This window comes from Oryx dammah, unplaced genomic scaffold (assembly GCF_014754425.2).
Source record: "Oryx dammah isolate SB20612 unplaced genomic scaffold, SCBI_Odam_1.1 HiC_scaffold_5, whole genome shotgun sequence".
Classification (NCBI taxonomy): Eukaryota; Metazoa; Chordata; class Mammalia; order Artiodactyla; family Bovidae; genus Oryx; species Oryx dammah.
This window is the reverse complement of record NW_024070189.1, coordinates 47,959,819-47,981,448: the sequence shown is the minus strand read 5'-3', so window position 1 is coordinate 47,981,448 and position 21,630 is coordinate 47,959,819. Positions and strand designations below refer to the sequence as shown.

The 21,630-nt window shown below is 38.8% G+C and overlaps 1 protein-coding gene across 2 annotated transcripts in view; it reads right to left on the bottom strand.

Annotated features, from left to right (window-relative positions):
- The window catches only part of DCTN4 (dynactin subunit 4), a 33,157-nt gene continuing 11,527 nt past the window's right edge, over positions 1 to 21,630 (bottom strand). Inside the window, exons 5-14 of one of the 2 annotated variants that reach the window (XM_040239601.1) lie at positions 20,486 to 20,593; positions 19,290 to 19,310; positions 18,827 to 18,900; positions 18,494 to 18,606; positions 18,091 to 18,200; positions 14,261 to 14,334; positions 10,985 to 11,039; positions 9,852 to 9,959; positions 5,335 to 5,432; positions 1 to 2,593 (exon numbers count right to left, since the gene is read on the bottom strand). In XM_040239601.1, coding sequence (XP_040095535.1) covers positions 2,380 to 2,593; positions 5,335 to 5,432; positions 9,852 to 9,959; positions 10,985 to 11,039; positions 14,261 to 14,334; positions 18,091 to 18,200; positions 18,494 to 18,606; positions 18,827 to 18,900; positions 19,290 to 19,310; positions 20,486 to 20,593 — 975 coding nt within the window. In that variant the 3' untranslated portion in view covers positions 1 to 2,379. The remainder of the gene's footprint in view (positions 2,594 to 5,334; positions 5,433 to 9,851; positions 9,960 to 10,984; positions 11,040 to 14,260; positions 14,335 to 18,090; positions 18,201 to 18,493; positions 18,607 to 18,826; positions 18,901 to 19,289; positions 19,311 to 20,485; positions 20,594 to 21,630) is intronic. The other variant, XM_040239603.1, reaches the window with a different exon arrangement.

Below are 21,630 nucleotides of genomic sequence, written 5' to 3'. Positions count from 1 at the left end.
CACACTCAAGCTTTGTTTGCTTTATTTCACTACATGAAGTTAAGCAATAAGGCAAAATAGTAACCTGTCATTCATAAATACCAAGGAGTGCCTCTCATTCCCAAAATGGACCAAAAAGGAAATTTCTTTACAAACATGCGTGACATTTAGCTCATCAGGTCTATAAACAGTCTGAACAAAAGAAAACTCTAGTGGGCCAATCAAATCACAAATTCAGATTAAGTTCCCCAAACTGCAGTTTCTAGTGCTAATGACATCTAATTTGCTTGCAGTAGTACACACTCACCATACTTTAAAAACCTTGCACCTGATCTAATATAAAAAATGAACAAATTAAAGTCCAAATTCACCAACTGCAGATATTGAACCATTTCTACTAACACGCAGAATTACCAGCCTGTACTGAAAACTGTCTTGAGGAAACAGTAAATCAAGAGCTCAGTTATTCTGCAAGCTAATTTGGCTTCTGAGGAAACAATTCTATGATCAAAAGTGTTTTTGTGTTTCTGTGTCACATGGGGGTGATGAGACCCGTTACTTAACATTGTTATTGCTGGGAACAAACACCAGCTATATGCCATAAATGCGTAACAGTGTGTAGTCTGTGCAAACATGTAAACACAGGACGTTATTCTCTACCTTGAGGCTCATCTCCTCCACTGGCAAATATGCAGCACTGGCGTCACGGCAGGTGGTAGCGGGTAGTGAAACAGAAATTAATTTGACACTTTGTACGGTCACAAAAACTTAAACTATTTCTACAGTTTGCAAAGTTGTCATTATACAACACGCTGCCCCAACTCCTAAGAGACTAAGCCTTATTACTGTCATAATATTAGAGATATAAGTTTTTTTTCTTACACTGCAGCATATATATTACTCTGTGGAATATTGTTTCATAATATTGATCTTAAGAGTACTATTTAGTGTCTTTCAAAGGTTTCCTAAATATTTCTACCTTCCAAGGGGAGCCGAAAAGTTACTGTGTCCTATATTTTAAATTGCTATATACATTTTTTTTTAACTAAAGGCTTGAACTTAGAAACAAAACCAGGGTATAAACAGGAAATTTCTCTTTCCCCCAAAAGTCTGTTGGCCACTTGCTAACAATACATTTATGGAAATATGGTGCAGCTGGTGGTCTACTTTGTCAAGTCTCATTTTAGAAAACATCACAGAAACTAAGGCTGGCAAGCCAACTCCAGGATACCAAGTGAAAACAGCATGTGTGTTGTTAGGCAAGTATTCTGGGCTGCTTGTTGAACTATTTTATGGTTTATGATCAAAATGGGCTTATTTGACAAACTGTACGATAAAAGTCATAAACTCAGGAAGGAGGAGGTTTTTTCTTAATATTCAGTTTTGGATTCAAGAGATTACAAATGCTACTTTCCTCTTCAATCACTGGAAAGAACATTAGTTCAGATCATGATAAAAATCTAACCCTTAAGATATTTTCTGCATTCCAGAAGTGAACTTGCCCACCAAGTTTTCTTTGGGCTCTTTCCGGGTTCCAAATACTCAACAACTTACTGAGTTAAAGAGGCAGAGAGGAGAAGGGGTATGGAGTAAGACATATAAAGCATGCCTCCCCGTGGCAGCATCAATCCCTGGATATTGTGGCAACAGTTAAAATGAATAGAATTTGCCACCCCAGTGACATGACATGCAATTGCTTCCTTCTCAAATTTTCCCTAGGAGAAAAAGTTCCATATTCTGCTGGGAAAAAAAGTTTTAAAGCAACTAATATGTAAGTATCCTACATTCACTTAAAGAAGTCAAATGAAGGTGCCTTAACTATTTCACAGGTCTTTCCAATCATCGCACAACTAAAGACAACATGACAATTCTATTTTCCTGTCAAATGGGTGGAAGCCAGGAGGCAAGGGAACAGATATATATTTAGAGTGCTAGACTATATCCAGTGGAATGCAAAAAGCGTTTGGTACAACACTGAGACCAGTGCCAGGTCATCAATAGCAGGTCTAACTTTCAGTTATTTCAAGTTTTCATCTGTGAGACTGATCCTTTATGAGATCAGGTCGGGAGACAGTATGGACAGTTTCTCAAGTGGTCAACTGAATGCCACTCCAAGGAACAGCCACATCCTCTCTTGGGATGGAACTATGCTGTTGTGAGTCAACGTGCAGGGTTCAGTGAGGGAGACACAGACTTACGGGTGTGAACAGAGGAGAGAGCCAGAGGTACAGCAGTTGCTGTGTTCCTAACACCTTGCCTATGCGCCCACCCTCCTAGAACAGGACTCAGTAGTGCATGGTACATCATTATAAACAAGGTCTAACGAAGCAGCGGCTTCCACATTTTAACGCAGGTTCGTGGTGATACTGTCCTTGGGGATCTGCCCACCAGTGGAACATTTTAAGGAAGAAGCGGGCCCAAGCTGAGTTCCACATGCTGGGTGAGCCAGATGACTTCTGTGCCCTGGTCAGTTTCTTCGATGGGGCGGATGGGAGTGGCCAGGTTTTTAAAATCATGTTTCATCTTAAAGCACACGGTCACTTCTCCCTCCTCACGTTGTGGGGTCACTTTGATGAAAATACCCACTTTGTTGGCCTTTCTGAAGGCTATAATGCTATGGAAGGAAATAAGCACAGCATTAGGCAGGTCACAGGTCAGCCAAGCCAGTTAAACTCACAGTCATTTTATGGCCCACAGGAAATCTCTGACAACAAGATATGACCAGAATCCCGTTTGTCAACAATGAAGTTTCTTCAGCAAAATGCCAATCTCCTTATTACTAAAGTAAAATACAGTCATAAAACTTAAGATAGGAAAAAGGACATAAGTAAATCTTTCTTCTTATTTTCTTCTGCAGTACACAGAGAAAAACTGTCGACAGTTTAGCTCTTAACCTACTACGTATTTTTCCGTGCACTTACACTTTTATGCTTTTTTAACCAATACAAAAGGGACACACTATTCTGTAACAAGTTTTTTTCCCACTGTTTATCACAAACACCTGTCCATATTGGTATATATAGATCTTCATTTTACTTAATGGGTGCATAGCAACCATAATTTGTTTACACTGATTTCCTGTTACAAACATATCTTCACATTAACTTTTATAAACATGTGGTAATATTTCTACAGGATACAGACTGATGCTAACTCAGAGCTTTAAACAATTTCTGGAATATCATAAATCAGTGTGTCTTGTAAACAGCCTCTGTGAATTAGGAATTTTTAGAATAGAAAAAAAGTCTCTAGTTCAAGTTTCCATCTCAGTTTTCTGATATGCACTTGAAGTTTGTGTTTAAACAGTTTAGCTTCAAAAGTAAAAAACAATGAAATAAACAGAACGTGATCTACTATCCAAATGATACTCAACTACTCTAAGAAAAGTTACTGAAACTAAACATTTTCATATTATCCACTATTATGTACTATTAATTTCCAGATATCTGGAAGTCCTAAAAAGCACAATAATGTGAAAAAAAGCATTATACTAGCACAACCATTTTGAACCAACTAAATCTTTTATATTAGATTCATTTAAAAAACTCAATTAAAAATAGTTTTAAAAAAAAATTCTTTCTAGCCTTAGTTTCCCAGGCAACCACTGATGCCAGGGAAGCTTTTAAAAAAAAAAGAAATTCAGATTCTAGACCTGCTAAAGAGTAGCTGTGGGGACTGGTACTCTATATGGAATTTAAAAAAAAAAAAAAAATTAAAACACCCAACCTGGTGCTTTCTGAAGTTAACCCAAGTGTTGCAATCACTGTACTAACCTCACCTTTGCAGTCACTTGGTTTTTCTAGTTTGTCCCATGTTATTATATTTGTTCTCTCCAGTATCTTGGTGAGGAAGCTTTTAATCATTTTGTTTAAAAGCCTTAAATATGCCCTATACTAGTGTACTAAATGCTATTGCTTTTCAGCTCAAAGCACATTCTTTGTTTTCTTATTTTCTTGGCCGCACCACACACCTTGTGGGATCTTAGTTCCTCAAACGGGGATGGAACCTGGCCCCTCTGAAGTGGAGGTGTGGAGCCCTAACCACTGGACTGCCAGGGAATTCCCTAAGCCCACTTTCTGTATCTTGCTTTGTGACACAGGATTCTGCTAACCACACTCCTGCTTTTTAGGCTGGCTCCCTGTCAGGCTCCCTTCAACGGCTCTAACAGAGACCAGTAGCCTGTGGGAAAAAGGGGTTGCTCCTCCGGGTGAGCCTCCTATCTCCGTGCAGCTCCAGCGGGCAGCACTCCAGCAATGCGTCTTCACTCAGGAAGTGGCATATCCAGGTGCATATTCCAACTGCATACCCAGCTTCAGCATGCCACCCCTCCTCTGCCAGCCTGCTATGCCAGCACTAGTCAGGCAGTGTCCCCTCCCTCCCCCACTTCCCAGAGGTCTGAGCTGCAGCTCCACGGGACTCCTCCTTCCTTCAAGCTTCTAAATTCTAATCATTTTAACCATTTCTCTTTATCCTCTTAGCCTTAGGCATGGTAACTGCTTCACTGAATTGCCATCTCTGGGATATTTCAGATTTCTTTTTAACTTTTAAAGTTACCCTGTTAAAAAAAAAAAAAAAAAAAAAAAAAAAATTAACTTTTAAAGTTACCCTGTTAACAAGACTTAAATTTTCTCTGTTCAAATAACAGATGTGATTTCTGTTTTTTAGACTGAAAGCTAACCAAAGTATTCCTCATTTGGGAAAGGCTTGGCTTTTACTTCTCAGTTAATAAGTGAGAAATATTAGGTATGAGAGAGTAAAATCTGGAAAGGTGGCAGGGAAGTCGATAAATCCAACAATAAACCTGCGGACAGAGTACTGTACCCTGTACACAACCATTAACAAACACACACCTGAAATTTTTACCACGGGAAACACAGGTTAAAATAACTGTGCTTACAGAATGATCCTAATTATGGAAAAGTTACTGGTGTTTATCTCTGGTGGTGAGGTTTTATTTTCTTCTTCATATATATGATTTAATATATCATATAATAATGGGCTTCCCTTGTAGCTCAGCGGATAAAGAATATGCCTGCAATGTGGGAGATCTGGGTTTGATCCCTGGGTTGGGAAGATCCCCTGGAGAAGGGAAAGGCTACCCACTGGAGTGGAGAATTCTGGCCTGGAGAATTCCATGGACTCTATAGTCCATGGGGTTGCAAAGAGTTGGACACGACTGAGTGACTTTCACTTCATTAATATATCTTCATATATATCAGTTAATAATAATAAATAGGAAGAAAAAATTACTTGAATTCAGGTAAGAAAACAGATCTATCAGCGGGCTTCCTGTAAGCCAGCCAGCTGTGGTGTGTGGGTGAGTGGGTGGGGGCAAGTCCCAGGAGGATCACTTACTCAGGGTCGTCCTGAAAGTCCTGGGGCTCTGCCAGCTCGTCATACTCTGCTGCTGCATCCTTGCCAGCTAAGACGAGCTCTTTGGGAGGCACCACCACCTGGAGAGCAGCACACAGAGGCTGGCTCAGAAGCGGCCAGTGCACTGAACATGCATCCAACAGAATACAGCACAGTACTGCCCTGACCCAGACACGCCGAAGGAAGCAGCAAGTCTCAGGAAACATACAACATTACTTCACTTACAAAAAGTTTCAAAACATACTGTTTGGGAATACAGACATTTATGATAAAAGATTAAGAACAAAGAAATTTAAGGGAATGAAAAAGTCAAGAGAGTGCTTAGTTCACTGGGGTTGCCATGGGTAATTCAAGTGGGAGGACACGGGGGCTTCAACTGTGCCTTCAATGTTTTATTTCTGGCTGGTGGAACATGGGTGTTTATATATTGTTCTCTATACTCTGTGGTATAAAAAGAAAAACAAAAAGGAGAAACACATAAAACATATAAAGAAGAAACATATAACATAAAACAAAGGAGAAACATAAAACATATAAAGGAGAAAAACACATAAAGGGGAAACTTAAAACTTCCAACAATGCAAGAGAAGACTCTACACATGGACATCACCAGATGGTCAATACTAACATCAAACTGATTATAGTCTTTGCACCCAAAGATGGAGAAGCTCTATACAGTCAGCAAAGACAAGACCAGGAGCTGTCTGTGGCTCAGATCATGAACTCCTTACTGCAAAATTCAGATGTAAGTTGATGAAAGTAGGGAAAACCTCTAGACCATTCAGGTATGACCTAAATCAAATCCCTTTTGATTATACAGTGGAAGTGACAGATTCAAGGAATTAGGTCTGACAGACAGAGTGCCTGAAGAACTATGGACGGAGGTTTATGACGTTGTACAGGAGGCAGTAATCAAGACAATCCCCAAGAAAAAGAAATGCAAAAAGGCAAAATGGTTGTCTGAGGATGCCTTACAAATAGCTGAGAAAAGAAGATAAACTAAAGGAGAGAAAAGGGAAGATATACCCATATGAATGCAGAGTTCCAAAGAATAGCTAGGAGAGATAAGAAAGCCTTCCTCAGTGATCAATGGAAAGAAATAGAGGAAAAACAACAGAATGGGAAAGACTAGAGATCTCTTTGAGAAAATCACAGATACAAAGGGAACATTTCATGTAAAGATGGGCACAATAAAGGACAGAAATGGTAGGGACCTGACAGAGGCAGAAGATATTAAGAAGAGGTGGCAAGAATACACAGGAGAACTATACATAAAAGATCTTCATGACCCAGATAACCATGATGGTGTGATCACTCACCTAGAGGCAGACATCCTGGAATGTGAAGTCAAGTGGGCCTTAGGAAGCATCACTACAAAGCTAGTGGAGGTGATGGAATTCCAGCTGAGCTATTTCACATCCTAAAAGATGATGCTGTTAAAGTGCTGCCCTTAATATGCCACAAATTTGGAAAACTCAGCAGTGGCCACAGGACTGGAAAAGGTCAGTTTTCATTCCAGTCCCAAAGAATGTCCAAACTACTGCACAATTGCACTCATCTCACACGCTAGCAAAGTAATGCTCAAAATTCTCCAAGCCACGCTTCAACAGTACGTGAACTGTGATCTTCCAGATGTTCAAGCTGGATTTAGAAAAGGCAGAGGAACCAGAGATCAAACTGTCAACATCTGTTGGATTATAAAAAAAGCAAGAAAGTTCCAGAAAAACATCTACTTCTGCTTTATTGACTATGCCAAAGCCTTTGACTGTGTGGATCACCACAAACTGTAGAAAATTCTTCAAGAGATGGGAATACCAGACCAGCTTACCTGCCTCTTGAGAAATCTGCATGCAGGTCAAGAAGCAACAGTGAGAACCAGACATGGAACAACAGACTGGTTCCAAATTGGGAAAGGAGTTCATCAGTCAAGGCTGTATATTGTCACCCTGATTTAACTTATATGCAGAGTACATCATGCAAAACCCCAGGCTGGATGAAGCACAACCTGGAATCAAGACTGCCAGGAGAAATATCAATAACCTCAGATACGCAGATGACACCACTTTTAAGGCAGAAAGCGAAAAAGAACTAAAGAGCCTCTTGATGAGAATGAAAGAGGATAGTGAAAAAGCTGGCTTAAAACTCAACATATAAAAAACGAAGATCATGGCATCTGGTCCCATCACTTCATGACAAATGGATATGGAAACAGTGGAAACAGTGACAGTTTCTTTTAGGGGGGCTCCCAAATCACTGCAGATGGTGACTGTAGCCATGAAATAAAAAGATGCTAGCTCCTTGGAAGAAAAGCTATGACAAACCTAGACAGCATGTTAAAAATCAGAGACATTACTTTGCTGACAAAGGTCTGTCTAGTCAAAGCTATGTTTTTTCCAGCAGACATGTATGGATGTGAGAGTTGGACTATAAAGAAGGCTGAGGGCTGAAGAATTGATGCTTTTGAACTGCAGTGTTGGAGAAGACACTTGAGAGTCTTGGACTGCCTAAAGGAAATCAGTCCTGAATATTCTATTGATAGGATTGATGCAGAAGCTAAAATTCCAATACTTTGGCCACCTAATGCAAAGAACTGACTCCTTGGAAACGACCCTGATGCTGAGAAAGATCGAACCTGGGAGGAGAAGGGACAACAGAGGATGAGATGGTTGGATGGCATCACCAACTCGCTGGACATGGAGTTTGAGCAAGCCCCGTGAATTACTGATGGACAGGAAAGCCTGGAGTCCTGCAGTCCATGGGGTTGCAAAGAGTCGGACACGACTGAGCGACTAAACTGAACTGAAAGGAGAAACAGTGGTTCCAACATATTTTCTGAAATGGGAATATTGCCTATGTTTACGGCCATGAAAAACAGTTTTCTTCAGACTTAGCCTTTGGTTGTAACTAGGCTTCAACTCTGCTCTGTTAGAGGTTAACAGATAACAATGTTAGTAACATTTCTAATTATGGAAATAAATGTGGCTGGGGAGCTAAAAGAGAGAGAAAAGCAGCAAATTCATAAGCTGGGTATATTTATCAGACACTTATTTCTATCTGGATAGAGACACTGCATAGACAGCTCATTAGTGATATTTTAAAAAGGAGCAAGGACAGATGAGTGTCATCTCTCTTTAGAAGTGATGCTGGGAAATGAAATCATTAAAAAGCAGAAGAAAAAATAAAGAGATAAATTCTCTACTAATAAGCATAACTTGAATAACAGCTAATTAAAGATATAGGCATCCTTTCTGCTGATTTGTTATGAACACCATGCTGAATTATGAGACAATAAAATGGCCTATTACAGAGAAAAGTTCTTGTTCTAAAATTTCAAGTAGTAGATGAATCATGAAATAAAATGTAGAAAGGTCTCAGTTCATTCATTCAAGTAATACTGAGAGTCAGAATCGCCTATTTTAATATTTAGTGCCACGTATACTCTCGCCACCTCGATGGACGTGAGTCTGAGTGAACTCCGGGAGTTGGTGATGGACAGGGCGGCCTGGCGTGCTGCCATGCATGGGGTCACAAAGAGTCGGACACGACTGAGCAACTGAACTGAACTGATACTCTATGTAGGGCTTCCCAGGTGGCGCTAGTGGTAAAGAACGCGCCTGCCAATGCTGGAGACTTAAGAGATGCGGGTTCAATCCCTGGGTCGAGAGGATCCCCTGGAGGAGGGCATGACAACCCACTCCATTACTGTTGCCTGGAGAATCCCATGGACAGAGGAGCCTGGCGGACTATGGTCCACAGGGTTGCAAAGAGTGGGACATGACTGAGGTGACTCAGCATGCATGCACACTGCATACTCTATGTAAGCAGAGGGCATCTAGCTGAGGCACATCAGCTTTTAAAAGGAAATGTCACTTCCTTTGCATCTTGAAGAATCAGTATGTCTCAGGCAGAAAGAGAGCTATGGGCATGTCTGTCAGAAGAGTGGGATGGGAAGGAAGAATTCTAGGTAAAATGAGTAGCATATGTAATTCTCCAGGAACATTAGAGTTTATGACCCACTGGATCTGCTTGGATCTCAACCATTAACGTGAATGATCTATAGAACGCTAGATTTAGTCGTTTTAGGGAAGATCATAATGGAAGAAAAGAGATGAGGATATTAAGGAGCTCTTAAGCTATGGCAAGGAATTTAGTTTATTCCAACGTCAGAGGGACACCAAACAAGCAGCTTGCCATGATCAAAGCTAAATCTTAGAAAGATCATCCTAACGGCAAGACAGAAGATGGGCTGGAGTGGAAGTGGGGGTGAACTAAAAACAGGGAGTTAGAAAGTTACTGTCCTAGTCCATGTGAGAAATGATGAAATCCTCAAAAGGGCAAGTGGCAGTGTGCCTGCGGATAAAGTAGAAAACTCTAGAGGTGAAATCAAGAGAACCTGAAGACTGGATGTGAAAACGAGAGTGTGGAATCCTTTAAAGCAGGTCAAATGAGGCCACTTCAGGAAAGTCAGGGTCACTCAGAATGAAGCAAAACACTCCTACCTTAGCAGTGCTGTTGATATTATCAGGGTCCCCCTCCTCGCACTCCAAAAGAGTCACGTGGGTGAGGTTCTCCACTGGATTCGTGAGAGTCAGGAGGACCTGGCTCTCCTGGGGAAAAGGAAAGGTATCTTTCAGACATGCTACACTGCTGCCACCTAGGTCCACCTTCTCTCATGATTATATCACAAAATCATCAGCCCCTGGGCCCCCGCCTCCACCATCACTCTTGAGCACCCCACCTGTACCTCTGCATCGCTGCACTCTTAAATGCTCGTCAACTCCTACATTACTTATACACTAGACTATATCCTCTCTAGAGTTGCTATTTCACTGAGGAAATGGATCAGATTCCATAAAAAGGGCCAGTTACTCGATCCAGAAATTCTGAGAAATATACATTATCTAAGTGACTGTTTAAAGTTTGTAACTCTTACTCTACCGAGGATGTCACTAGGACTTAAAAGAAGGAAGCCCTCATAAATAAACTATAGGAGCCACAGGCCAGCCAAATGTATTAATATAGCCAAAAAAAAAAAAAAAAGGGCATATCAAGACTATAGAAGACTTTTAAGATATCTTGAACTTTTCTGGTATGCTCTTTAGATTAGCAAAAAAAAAAAATCTTTGAAATGAATAGGGACTATAAAAGTGTCTTTATTGCTGTAGAACATTCTGTAATTTGTTGGGAGGCATGTGTGGGAGTCAAGGACTCAAAAGAATAGAGGGGCTGCGGTAACAAAGAAATCTATGACAACACACACACACACAGATGGTGGAGAATCACACACACACGCACACGCACACACACACACAGTGTACACACACACACACACACACACAGGAGGAGACCCGAAGCTGCCTGTGGGGTCTAACATCTCCGTTTTTACCAGCCATGATTCTACCACCATGTAATGTGCACCCTGCTCCTCCTGCATATATTCAAAGACGCTATAATCAAGAATCCCAGCTTAAGGACACTTAAAATCTCAGTCCCCTTATTATTTCAAACTTTCTTCTTTTCTGTCTCTTCCTCATTGAATCCCGTGTCAAATATGCACAGCCACCACATACACTAAGCACACCTCTTCAATCAATTAACTCTTTCTCTTCCCATTAATATACATGGTACTAACCTTCATGTAGCGAAGGTTGGGAATTGACATGATTCTCACTTCTGGGATATAATTGCTGTAAGTGAATAAAAAATGCATTAATGTTCATTGCAGTCTCTTAGAAGAAATGATTTCTTCTTATTAATTAGAACAAGTGAGAGAAAATTTTAAAGATTCTTCCTATTACTACAATAAGAATTTAAGACGTGAAATCAAACTGGTAATGAGTTCTTTCTGAAATCTCACGTGTACCTCTATATATCCATGCATCAAGGTGGATATCTCCCTTATGTATTTATTAGATATGTCTTTTGAGATTTTTATTAATTCATTTCTGTAAATCTATATGGCAACTGGTGATAAGACCCAACACTGATTTTATAATACATTCAGTTCAGTTCAGTTCAGTCGCTCAGTCAGGGGTACAAAAACAATACCACATACTAACCAAACACTTTTATGTAGCATTTACTACGTGCCAGGCAATATTTGAAGTTTGTTACAAATATTAATTCATGTACTCCTCATTGCAACTGCATTAAATAGGTATTACTATTATCCCCATTATAAAGATGAAGACACCAGGCTTAGGAGAAGCAGTCTGCTGGAAGCGGCCAGGATTCAAACCTAGGCAGTCTGGCTGCAGGGTCTTGCTCTTAACCACTCTGGATGCTACCTCTCTGAATAAGACAACAGAATATTGTACTTGTGTGTACTTGTGTGTGCTTGTTCAAAACCACTGGGGTTCAAATTCCAACTTAGTATTTATATACTAAGATATTCCTTTGTAAAGAGCAGGGCAAGATATTTAGCTCTTTGTGTCTTGGTTTCTTCAATCATAAAATGAGAACACTGAAAGTTCCTTTTTATTGTGAAGAATAAATTAAGTAGTATGTACAAAAAGTGCTTAGAACAAAGCACGCATAAATGTTATCATGCAAATATTAACTGAAGACAAAATCTATTGTAGAAACACTTCAAGAGGGTGCGTGTAGGAGGGCATCTTAGCATTACGGTATTTTAACTTCAGACTAGGTATTTTTTATGATGGTCATCACGATTATCTGAGTAATTTGATAGAAAATTCAAGGGCCCCACTATCAAAGATTTGGATTTAGCTGGTCTGATTTGTGGCCAGAACATATGTATTAAGATTCCTTGGTGACTCTGCCATGATGCCAGAAAAAAAAAATACACTTTTCCCCCCAACGAACTCTTAAGAAACTGATGTGAAGCACAGTTGGCCATTCGGGATTTCTGCAAGGGGTGTAATTCTTAATTAGGAAAGGAGTTCATACCACATGTCACTTCTGTAGTCCTACTCAGTCACACATTAAATACCAGTAGTTAGGAAAACAGAACATACTGTACGGGGATTTACAGTTACAAAGCATTTGCATATGTAATAGTTCATTTGATCCTTCTTAACAATGCAGCCATGAAATTAAAAGACGCTTACTCCTTGGAAGAAAAGTTATGACCAACCTAGACAGCATATTCAAAAGCAGAGACATTACTTTGCCGACTAAGGTCCGTCTAGTCAAGGCTATGGTTTTTCCTGTGGTCATGTATGGATGTGAGAGTTGGACTGTGAAGAAGGCTGAGCACCGAAGAATTGATGCTTTTGAACTTTGGTGTTGGAGAAGACTCTTGAGAGTCCCTTGGACTGCAAGGAGATCCAACCAGTCCATTCTGAAGGAGATCAACCCTGGGATTTCTTTGGAAGGAATGATGCTGAAGCTGAAACTCCAGTACTTTGGCCACTTCATGAGAAGAGCTGACTCATTGGAAAAGATGTGATGCTGGGAGGGATTGGGGGCAGGAGGAGAAGGGGACGACAGGATGAGATGGCTGGATGGCATCACTGACTCGATGGACGTGAGTCTGAGTGAACTCCAGGAGTTGGTGATGGACAGGGAGGCCTGGCGTGCTGCGATTCATGGGGTCGCAAGGAGTCGGACACGACTGAGCGACTGAACTGAACTGAACAAATACAAGAGGATGGTAGGACTGGTGTTATGCCCATTCAGAGATGAGGAAAATCAGTTTAGACAAATTCTGTGACAGAACCCATATCTGGCCCTCCTAGTTCCTTCCTCCTAAGTTACCAGACCAGCACTTACCTGCCATTTGACTGCCAATGATTTCTTTTTAATTGCCGTATAATACTATACATGCATGTATCTCACCTAATCAACTATTTCTTTGTTAATGGCTAATCAGTTTGACATTAAAACTGTTTCCAGCTTTTTACCATTAACATGTTACAACACACATCTTTTAAAAATGTATCTTTATATATTACCGGTCTTTATATATTGGTTTTATTTCTATAGAATAGATTACTAAGATAGTACTACCAGGTTAAAATCTGTATGTCATTTTGTCTTGATATTCCAAGTCACTCTCCAGAAAGACTCTAGCAATTCACTCTACCAACAATATGTACAAGTATGTTTACCCACATTCCCATGAGCACTCCGAACTAATATTTAAAATTTTCCTATCAAGTCCCAGCATCTTTCCATATATTTACCAGCCATTTGGAATTTCTATTCTGTGAGCTACATATTCAAATCCTTTGCCCCACCTCATCTCCCCATCCCACCCATTCCAGGGATATTCAAGTTTTATTTATCATGGAGTAGCAAATATTCTTTCTTACTCGACTGTCTCAGGACTTTGTGGTCAATTTTGTTTTTTATAACTCATATTTTTCTGCTAAGGTCAAAGCTGGCTATTTTCCTTACTAGCTTCTGGGCTTCCTGCCTTATTCAGGAAGGGCTCTCTCACCCTAAAGTCAAGACAATAATTTACTAATTATTCTTTTTGATAGATGATTTTCATACACAAAATTCCCTTCTACTGACAAGTCCCAGTGAGTTAACATGAATTTAATTATTTTCATCCCATGCAACAAAGCACTATCAGAACATAGTTCAATAATAGTGTTACATGATATTCTTCCATCTGCTATACTTTTATTTTTTTTATTTTTTAAAGAGATCATTCCCAAACTTAGCTACTTTATCATTTGGAATGAATGACTCTCCAACCAACAACATACAACATTGCCAGAGACCATACTATTACATGTCCCTGATATAAACACCTTGGGTTCTGTGTCTGTAGACTTGCCTTAAACTTCCTGTTCTGTATTTTAAAACCAAAACAAGAACAGAATAGCAAGATTATTCTGATGTAGCTTCTCTCTCCTCTTTTAAGCCAAGAGTAAGCACATTTCATAGTGGGGGAAAAACAAAACAGTAACCTGAAACACCAATCCCAAATACTCACACAGCAACCATCTGGATTTTGAATTTGATAGATGTTGGATTAAATTCTGGCTTGCTCAGATTATGTTCACATTTCTAAAAAGAAAAAAAATACATAATATGTATCAGAGTAAAACAAGAATACAATCTGCTGATCCACAGAGCTGCTAAATTCAAAAGCACAGCATTTATTACAGTTTGATTTTATTTTGCTGCAAGATCACATATATTTTAAAACAGTGTATATTAACTGATAACCAAAATATAGCAAAGATGATGTTTTGGACTTTTGGAAATAAGCAACCACACTATCAAATATTATAACCCTTAGTTCTTCAAATTGAAATAATAACTAACAAATACTTAAAAAAAATTTTTTTTTATTTTTAAATTTATTTTTGGCTATGCTGGGTCTTCACTGCCATGCACAGGCCTTCTCTAGTTGTGGTTAGGGGGCTTCTCACTGTAGTGAGTTTTCTTGTTGCAGAGTACAGGCTCTCGGAAAAGGCAATGGCATCCCACTCCAGTACTCTTGCCTGGAAAATCCCATGGACGCAGGAGCCTGGTAGGCTGCAGTCCATGGGGTCGTTAAGAGTCAGACACAACTGAGCAACTTCACTTTCACTTTTCACTTTCATGCATTGGAGGAGGATATGGCAACCCACTCCAGTGTTCTTGCCTGGAGAATCCCAGGGATGGGGGACATTGGTGGGCTGCTGTCTATGGGGTCACACAGAGTCGGACACGACTGAAGCGACTTAGCAGTGTCAGCAGCACAGGTTCTAGGTTCATGGGCCTCAGTAGTTGCAGCTCGAGGGCTTAGTTGCTCCACAGCATGCAGGATCTTCCCGGATCAGAGATCGAACCTGTGGTCCCCTGCATTGGCAGGTGGACTCAAAACCACTACACCACCAGTGAAGTCCCTAACACATACTTCTAATTAAGTGTGGACAATTTTGCTGATTTTCCTCTTCCCCGTTTTCTTTTCTTTTTGGCTGTGGCTTGCAGTGGCATGCGGGATCTTCCCCAATCGGGGACTGAACCCATACCCACTGTAGTGAAAGCATGGTGTCCTAACCACTGGACTGTCAGGGAAGTCCCTTCTTTGTTTTATGTTATTTTTATTAGTCCTTTTTAATTTCCTCTCTACTATTCTAAAAGATACCCATTCTTGGTTTAAGTGAACTTACACACCACACTGACTGTAGGAGGTAGGTATAGGTACTGTAAATACTGTCTGTCTTTCACAGATGATGAAAATGGGGCACGGGAAAGGTAAATAATCTGTGCAAACATCACAGAGCCGGTAAGACTTGGAGCTGGGATTTAAATCCAAGTGCTGTGATTCCAGATCTCATGCTTTACAATAAACAATTACTTGCTTATTATCTTGAATAGGCTCCACCTATATCCAGTTAAAATTTTTTTTAACTCTAGAAAAAAAAGTATAAAGATGCCAGTTACTGATCCTAGTGCTCCTCTCCTCAGAGCCCCCATTTCTCATGTACAGCTGACGAGCATAAAAAGTACACACATACATCATCTTTCTTGTTCACAGTAACACAAAAGAGAACATTTTATATTCTTCTGCCTTTTCCACCAAATCTATCTTGGAAATTACACACCCACACACACAGAGGTATCTCTGTGTCCTATCTAATAATTCTGTAACTTATTTAACCAGACCCAAATTGATAAATGCTTCCGCAATTTTGCTACGACAAATAACACAGCAATGAGTAATCTTGTATGCAAATCACTTCCCACATGCATATATATAAATCTGTAGGATAATTTCCTAAAAGTGCATTTGTTATTTTGATGGATATTGCCAAATTGCTAACTTCTGCCAATCTGATGATTATGAAATGGTTTCTCATTGCAGTTTTAATGTACACTTCCTGATTACTGTACGTGTTTGAGTATCTCTCCTCTTTACTGGGAACTGGAATTCCCTCTGCCATAACTGGCACATTAGTATCTACGTGTCAATTTTAGAATGGGGTATTATCTTTTCCTTACTGATTTGTTACACTTCTTCATATATTCTGGATACTTATTCTCTGTCAATTACATACTTTACAAATTACTCTTAGTCTATGATCTACCTTTTCATTTCTTTATGGGTTTTCCTTGTAATGGGGGTACAAATTTTAATGTGTCAAATATGTAATTTTATCCTTTATGGTTTATCTTCCTTACGGATTACTTACTCCCTTAACCAGAAGCCATAAAGAATGTCTCCCATATTTCCTTCTAGAAATATTGCTCTTCATATTTACTCTTTAAAGTTTTTAAGGTTCCTAAAATTGACTTCTGTGTATCATCTAAGTTAGAGGCCCCATTTTTTTTTTTTTTTCCATAGAATCATTTGAGATAATTTCACAAGCTATTCTTTCCCCAGTGACTTGAAAGGCCACTACTTGGTAAAATCAAGTTTCCTGACATGCGTAAGTCTATTTCTGCTTTCTCTATTCTGTTTCAACAGTCTATAACATAATCTAACATAAACAAATATTTTTTATATGTGTGTGTGTATATATATATATATTCCCTCTTTTCTTACATAAAAAGTTATGTGCCTGCTCTACACCCTGCTTTTTTGCATTTATAAATACATCCCATGTTACAACATTGTTTCTTATAGATTTACAGTACTCACTGGGTAGATATATCCTAATCTCTACATATTTTGGTTTGTATTTGTAGAGGTGTATCTCCAGGGAGGTTGATGGGTCAATACTGATTTTTTACCTGCTGGATCTGTCCATTTCTAGAGACAGGTGTTGAAGTCTCCAACTATGATGGCGGATTCATCTATTTCTCCTTATAACTCTATCAGACTTTGCCTCACATGGTTTGACACACGATTGATTGTTGGGCAAATGTACATTAAGAATGGTTATATCTTCTTGGAGAACCGACCTCTTTATCATTATTTAATATCCTTCTTTAGCCCTGCTAACTCACCTTACTTTGAAGTCTGCTCTGAGATGAATATGGCTACTCTTGCTTTCTTTTGATTAGTATTAGCATGGTATATTTTCTTCTTTCCTCTGGTCCTTTCCTTCCTCTATCTCTCCCTTCTTTCTTTTTATGCTTTGTTTGAATCAGGAATTAAAGTCTATACACTGTATTTGTTTGGTTGACAGGCCTAAGTCTCTTCTAATCTAATGCTGTGTTATGTGATAATAGCAGCTATTAGTCACATGTCATTATTTAAATGAATTTCATCTTAGAGAGACTCAGGACCCACAGTTGCACTACCATATTTCAAGTGCTCAGTAGGCTACATGTGACTTGTGGCCAATATGCTGGACTATACAGATAAGGAATATTCCCATCACCACAGAAAGTTCTGTTGGATAGTATTGATCTAAAATGTTTCCTTTCCCTTTTTGGGGTATTTTTTCTTTTACAGTATTTCTTTTATTAATTGAACAGACTCTGATGTTTCATAGATTCCTAGAGCCTGGATTTGCTTCTTTTTCTTCTTTCTTGCTTTTCTTTTAAATTGATTTTTAAAAATCAGTCCTTTTTGTTTCCTCCCTACTCTCCTAAAAGCTCTATATTCTTTCCGTACTCTTTTAGGGGTTAGCAGTATGAACTTAACTTTCAGATACCCCAGCTTCCACATTTGTAAAATAAGGCTAACAACAGTACTTACCTCACTGAGTTAGGGGCTTTAAGCTTACCCTGAAAGCTTTAAAACAGTGCCTGCACACTGGAACATTCTTTATAAACATTTTCTAGTTACTATTTTCCAGAGGCTTTGATACTGACCAGATCCCAATTGCATTTATTTTTGCTTTTTTCTTACAAAATGACAACTCTACAGAGAGGAATACTTACTCGGCAGCGCAGGGACCGTTTGATCAGAAGATGCTTATGACGAGGAAAGAGCTGTGAAGCACAGACTGGCTGGAAATCAGGCTGTAAGAGGCGCTGCTGAAGGGTGGTCACTAGCATGAAAGGCAGAAACCACGCTTGGTTTAACTGACTTGCTCAAAATCAGATGTATATGTGATAACTACACAAAATAACACTGCCTTTGTGACTTCCAAAAAAATATAGAAATTTGACAGACATTTCTTCAAATGATTACCTTTATCTTATTTTCTGCATGATTCATTTTACTACTAACAACTATACCATTAAAAATCTCAAATAAAAAATAAAAATCACAAGGCAAAGAAGTAACAAAAACAGAATTAGATGTAAAATAGAAGCAAAGTAGAATCATGTATAAAATTACCCTCTGTTAAATTTACTGGTCTCGTATAATAGTCTTCCGGTAGAGGTTCCACTTCATCTACAGCCTGAGCTGGCTCAATCTTTATCTCCTTCTGGTCCTCTCCTTCTTTAAGGCTAAAAGATAACAGCAATCATTTCTCAAGGGTCCTCCTAAAAGTCCATGAGATCGCTAACTGAAGTACTGCTCTACTGTAGAATATTCTTTCTGGCTAGGTTTTTCCTAAGTATGAGCATCTTCTTCCCCACTGGCAACTGTTACTTTAAAACCACATTCCTTCAATATTCATTTTGATACCAGCTTTTTCCTTCAAAGCCATTTAATGTCCAAACTTACGAAAGTCCAGCAAGGGTACTGATGGTTGTCCCAGCTCGTGGTCGCTGAAGCCTGGTTCCAAGACCATATTTGTCCTAAACAGAGTTAAGAAATTTTTCTTAGAAATTCTATTTTTATATATGTTTTGTATCAAAGAACTTGGGGAGGGACAGCATGAGAAGCTCAGGGAAATAAGCAAAAAAAAAAAATGCTAATTTAATAAATGCTTCTTTTAAAAACAGTAAGTGTAGCCCCACATCATCTTATTTTTAAAATGACAACAAAAGCACCAAACATGGAGATTGAAACTACGTTAATACAGTGAAAATGAGCAAAATGTGATTTTTAATCTAAAAATACCTAAGCAATGGCTTAGACCAGAAAATTATGTGAAGTATCTAAGACACATGATGAATGTCTTCTTGGAACACCAGTAAGATCGTCTGCTAACTTTAGGGTCAGCAAGAATCATAAAAGAACTTACCACTACATGAATAGTGTGTTGCTGTAGGCACCAAAATAGCAGCAGGTTGCAACAGAGACAAAAAAATGCAGGATAAGATACAAGCAAACGCATACAGCAGGCAGGTCATAGGGGAAAGTTGGAAGAGTAACACGTTTAATTCAAATTCCTCCCTAAATACACTACTACATATGCTGATTATAACACTGGATTGTTCAAAAAATTCATGGAGACGTCATAAGAGTCTCTGGCAAATGTGGATGCTTTGCAAGTTCTAATGTTTTATTAAGTTTTTTAAAAGACATTTTTATATGACTCTTACCAATTCTTAGGATTTTAATGGCTTAACTAATTCTCAGGCAGAAGCAGTATAAGAATTTATTTAACCATTACAAGTCTCATTCCCTTCAGTGTAAAATGGGAATATACCACCTACTACACAGGACTGTTGTGAGGATTAAGCACAGTAATATGTATAAAGAACTCAGCACTGAGTTTGATACATCACTGCCATTCAAGAAACATTATTTGTTAAATGCCTATCTGCTTGGCTCCAAGAAAACACACAAAAAATAAATTATTCTGGGAGCAAATAAAACTTGGGTGGACAACAGCAAAAGCTTCAAACCCTAATTTCTCATTTCTAATTGGTAGTTTACAAACTAGTAGAGAATAACTTTGATCAATAATTTCTATCAAAATTACACCTGCATATATTACTACTTATTTAACCACAAAAAAACTCAGTATAAAAGTCAGTATTTTTCACATTGGAGAAATATTGGAAGGTGCCAAAAAATTATGATAACTAAAGTCTGGAAATCACTACTACCAGGATGCCAAAGGTGGGTGGGCTACATGTATAGCATGAATAAAATCTACCATTTGTTCATATTCTTCTGATTTTCTGTAATGTGCAAAAGCTGTAAATGTGGGTGCCTACAAAACTAATAGTAGCCTCTTTAGGAAATAAGATGATAGAGGGGAGTGATGGAGAAAGAAACACAAATGTACTTAAAACTCAAAGAACTCAGACCTAATGATATGGCAAAAGCATATCCGTTGGACTCAGACACCTATCACCTAAGGGACCTTTTTTCACTAACCATCATTCAGGAATCTAGGGACAATGGCCACTTTCTGAAATGTTTACTGCTCTTATGCCATACTGGTCTTGATCAGTGAATTGCAAACTCCTCTTTATACCAAGTTCTCACCGAAAAAGCCAAAGGCATATAGTTTCTACGCCGTGCCAGTTTCTTGCGATCTCGCTCAACCTTCTCCTTCTGAGCAAGCTGCTGGTAATATTCAATCAGTTTGTTCATCTGTAAGAAAGCAAAGTATGTGAAACAGCTAACAAGAAGCTTAGGAAATTCATCAACTAAACTGACTAGAGATATAATAAACAGAAAAGACACATTAAACTGGGCAAGTTTCTCTTCCCTGAAGAGAATCTGTCTTCCTTACATGATCTATTTTCAGAATTGAAATGGAACTTTCAAGTTCAACAACAGAAGAAATGAGCAATGAAAAGGCTTGATAAATTCCATGTTCTCTTTTCACTGCTCTTTTACTTCACTGCTTACTTCCCCTCACAACCACTCCTATTTTCCTGGCATGGCCACGGGACCATCTACTTCCAACAATGTGACATTTCATATTCTATTTCTCCTCGACTCCAATGCATATTTTCATTTCAAAAATATTCTTTAATCATAAAAGCCATACAACTGTGAAAAGTTCAAGCAATATAGAAATGTAAAGAATAGAAGGTAAAATTTCTCTTTTATCTCTTGTGCCCATGTTCATCCTTCTCCTCACCACAGGTATCCACTAATACAGGTTAGAAATCTTTCTCACACACAGACACAGGTATGATATTATACTCTGCATACATTAAAAAATGCATGCATAAACATACAATTTTTGTATGTGTAAAATAAATATGTCTTTATATTTTTCATATAAGGGGAAAAAACTTGCTCTTTTAAAACTTTTTCACTTTATGTGTGAATTTTCCACTCAGTACATAGATTAATAGATTTACCTCATTCTTTTTAAAGGTTACATCTTATTAAATGGTACAGGTGTCCTAAAGGTATTTAACCATTTCCTCTGAGAGCACTTAAATGTCTCCTGATACCCACTCTTCTATCAAGTCAACAGTAATTGTTTTTTAGAAACACTTATCTGATCCTGTCAGCTCTTCTGCTTTAAAGGCTTCTTAGATGCCTTAACTTGGTCCACATGGTTCTGCGCAGTTTGGCTCCAAATCCTTTTCTCTATTCACCTACTGCAACGCTCCACTATGGCACACTTGCCCACTGGTCTACAACTTGCTCCTTCCACTTACAAGCTCTTT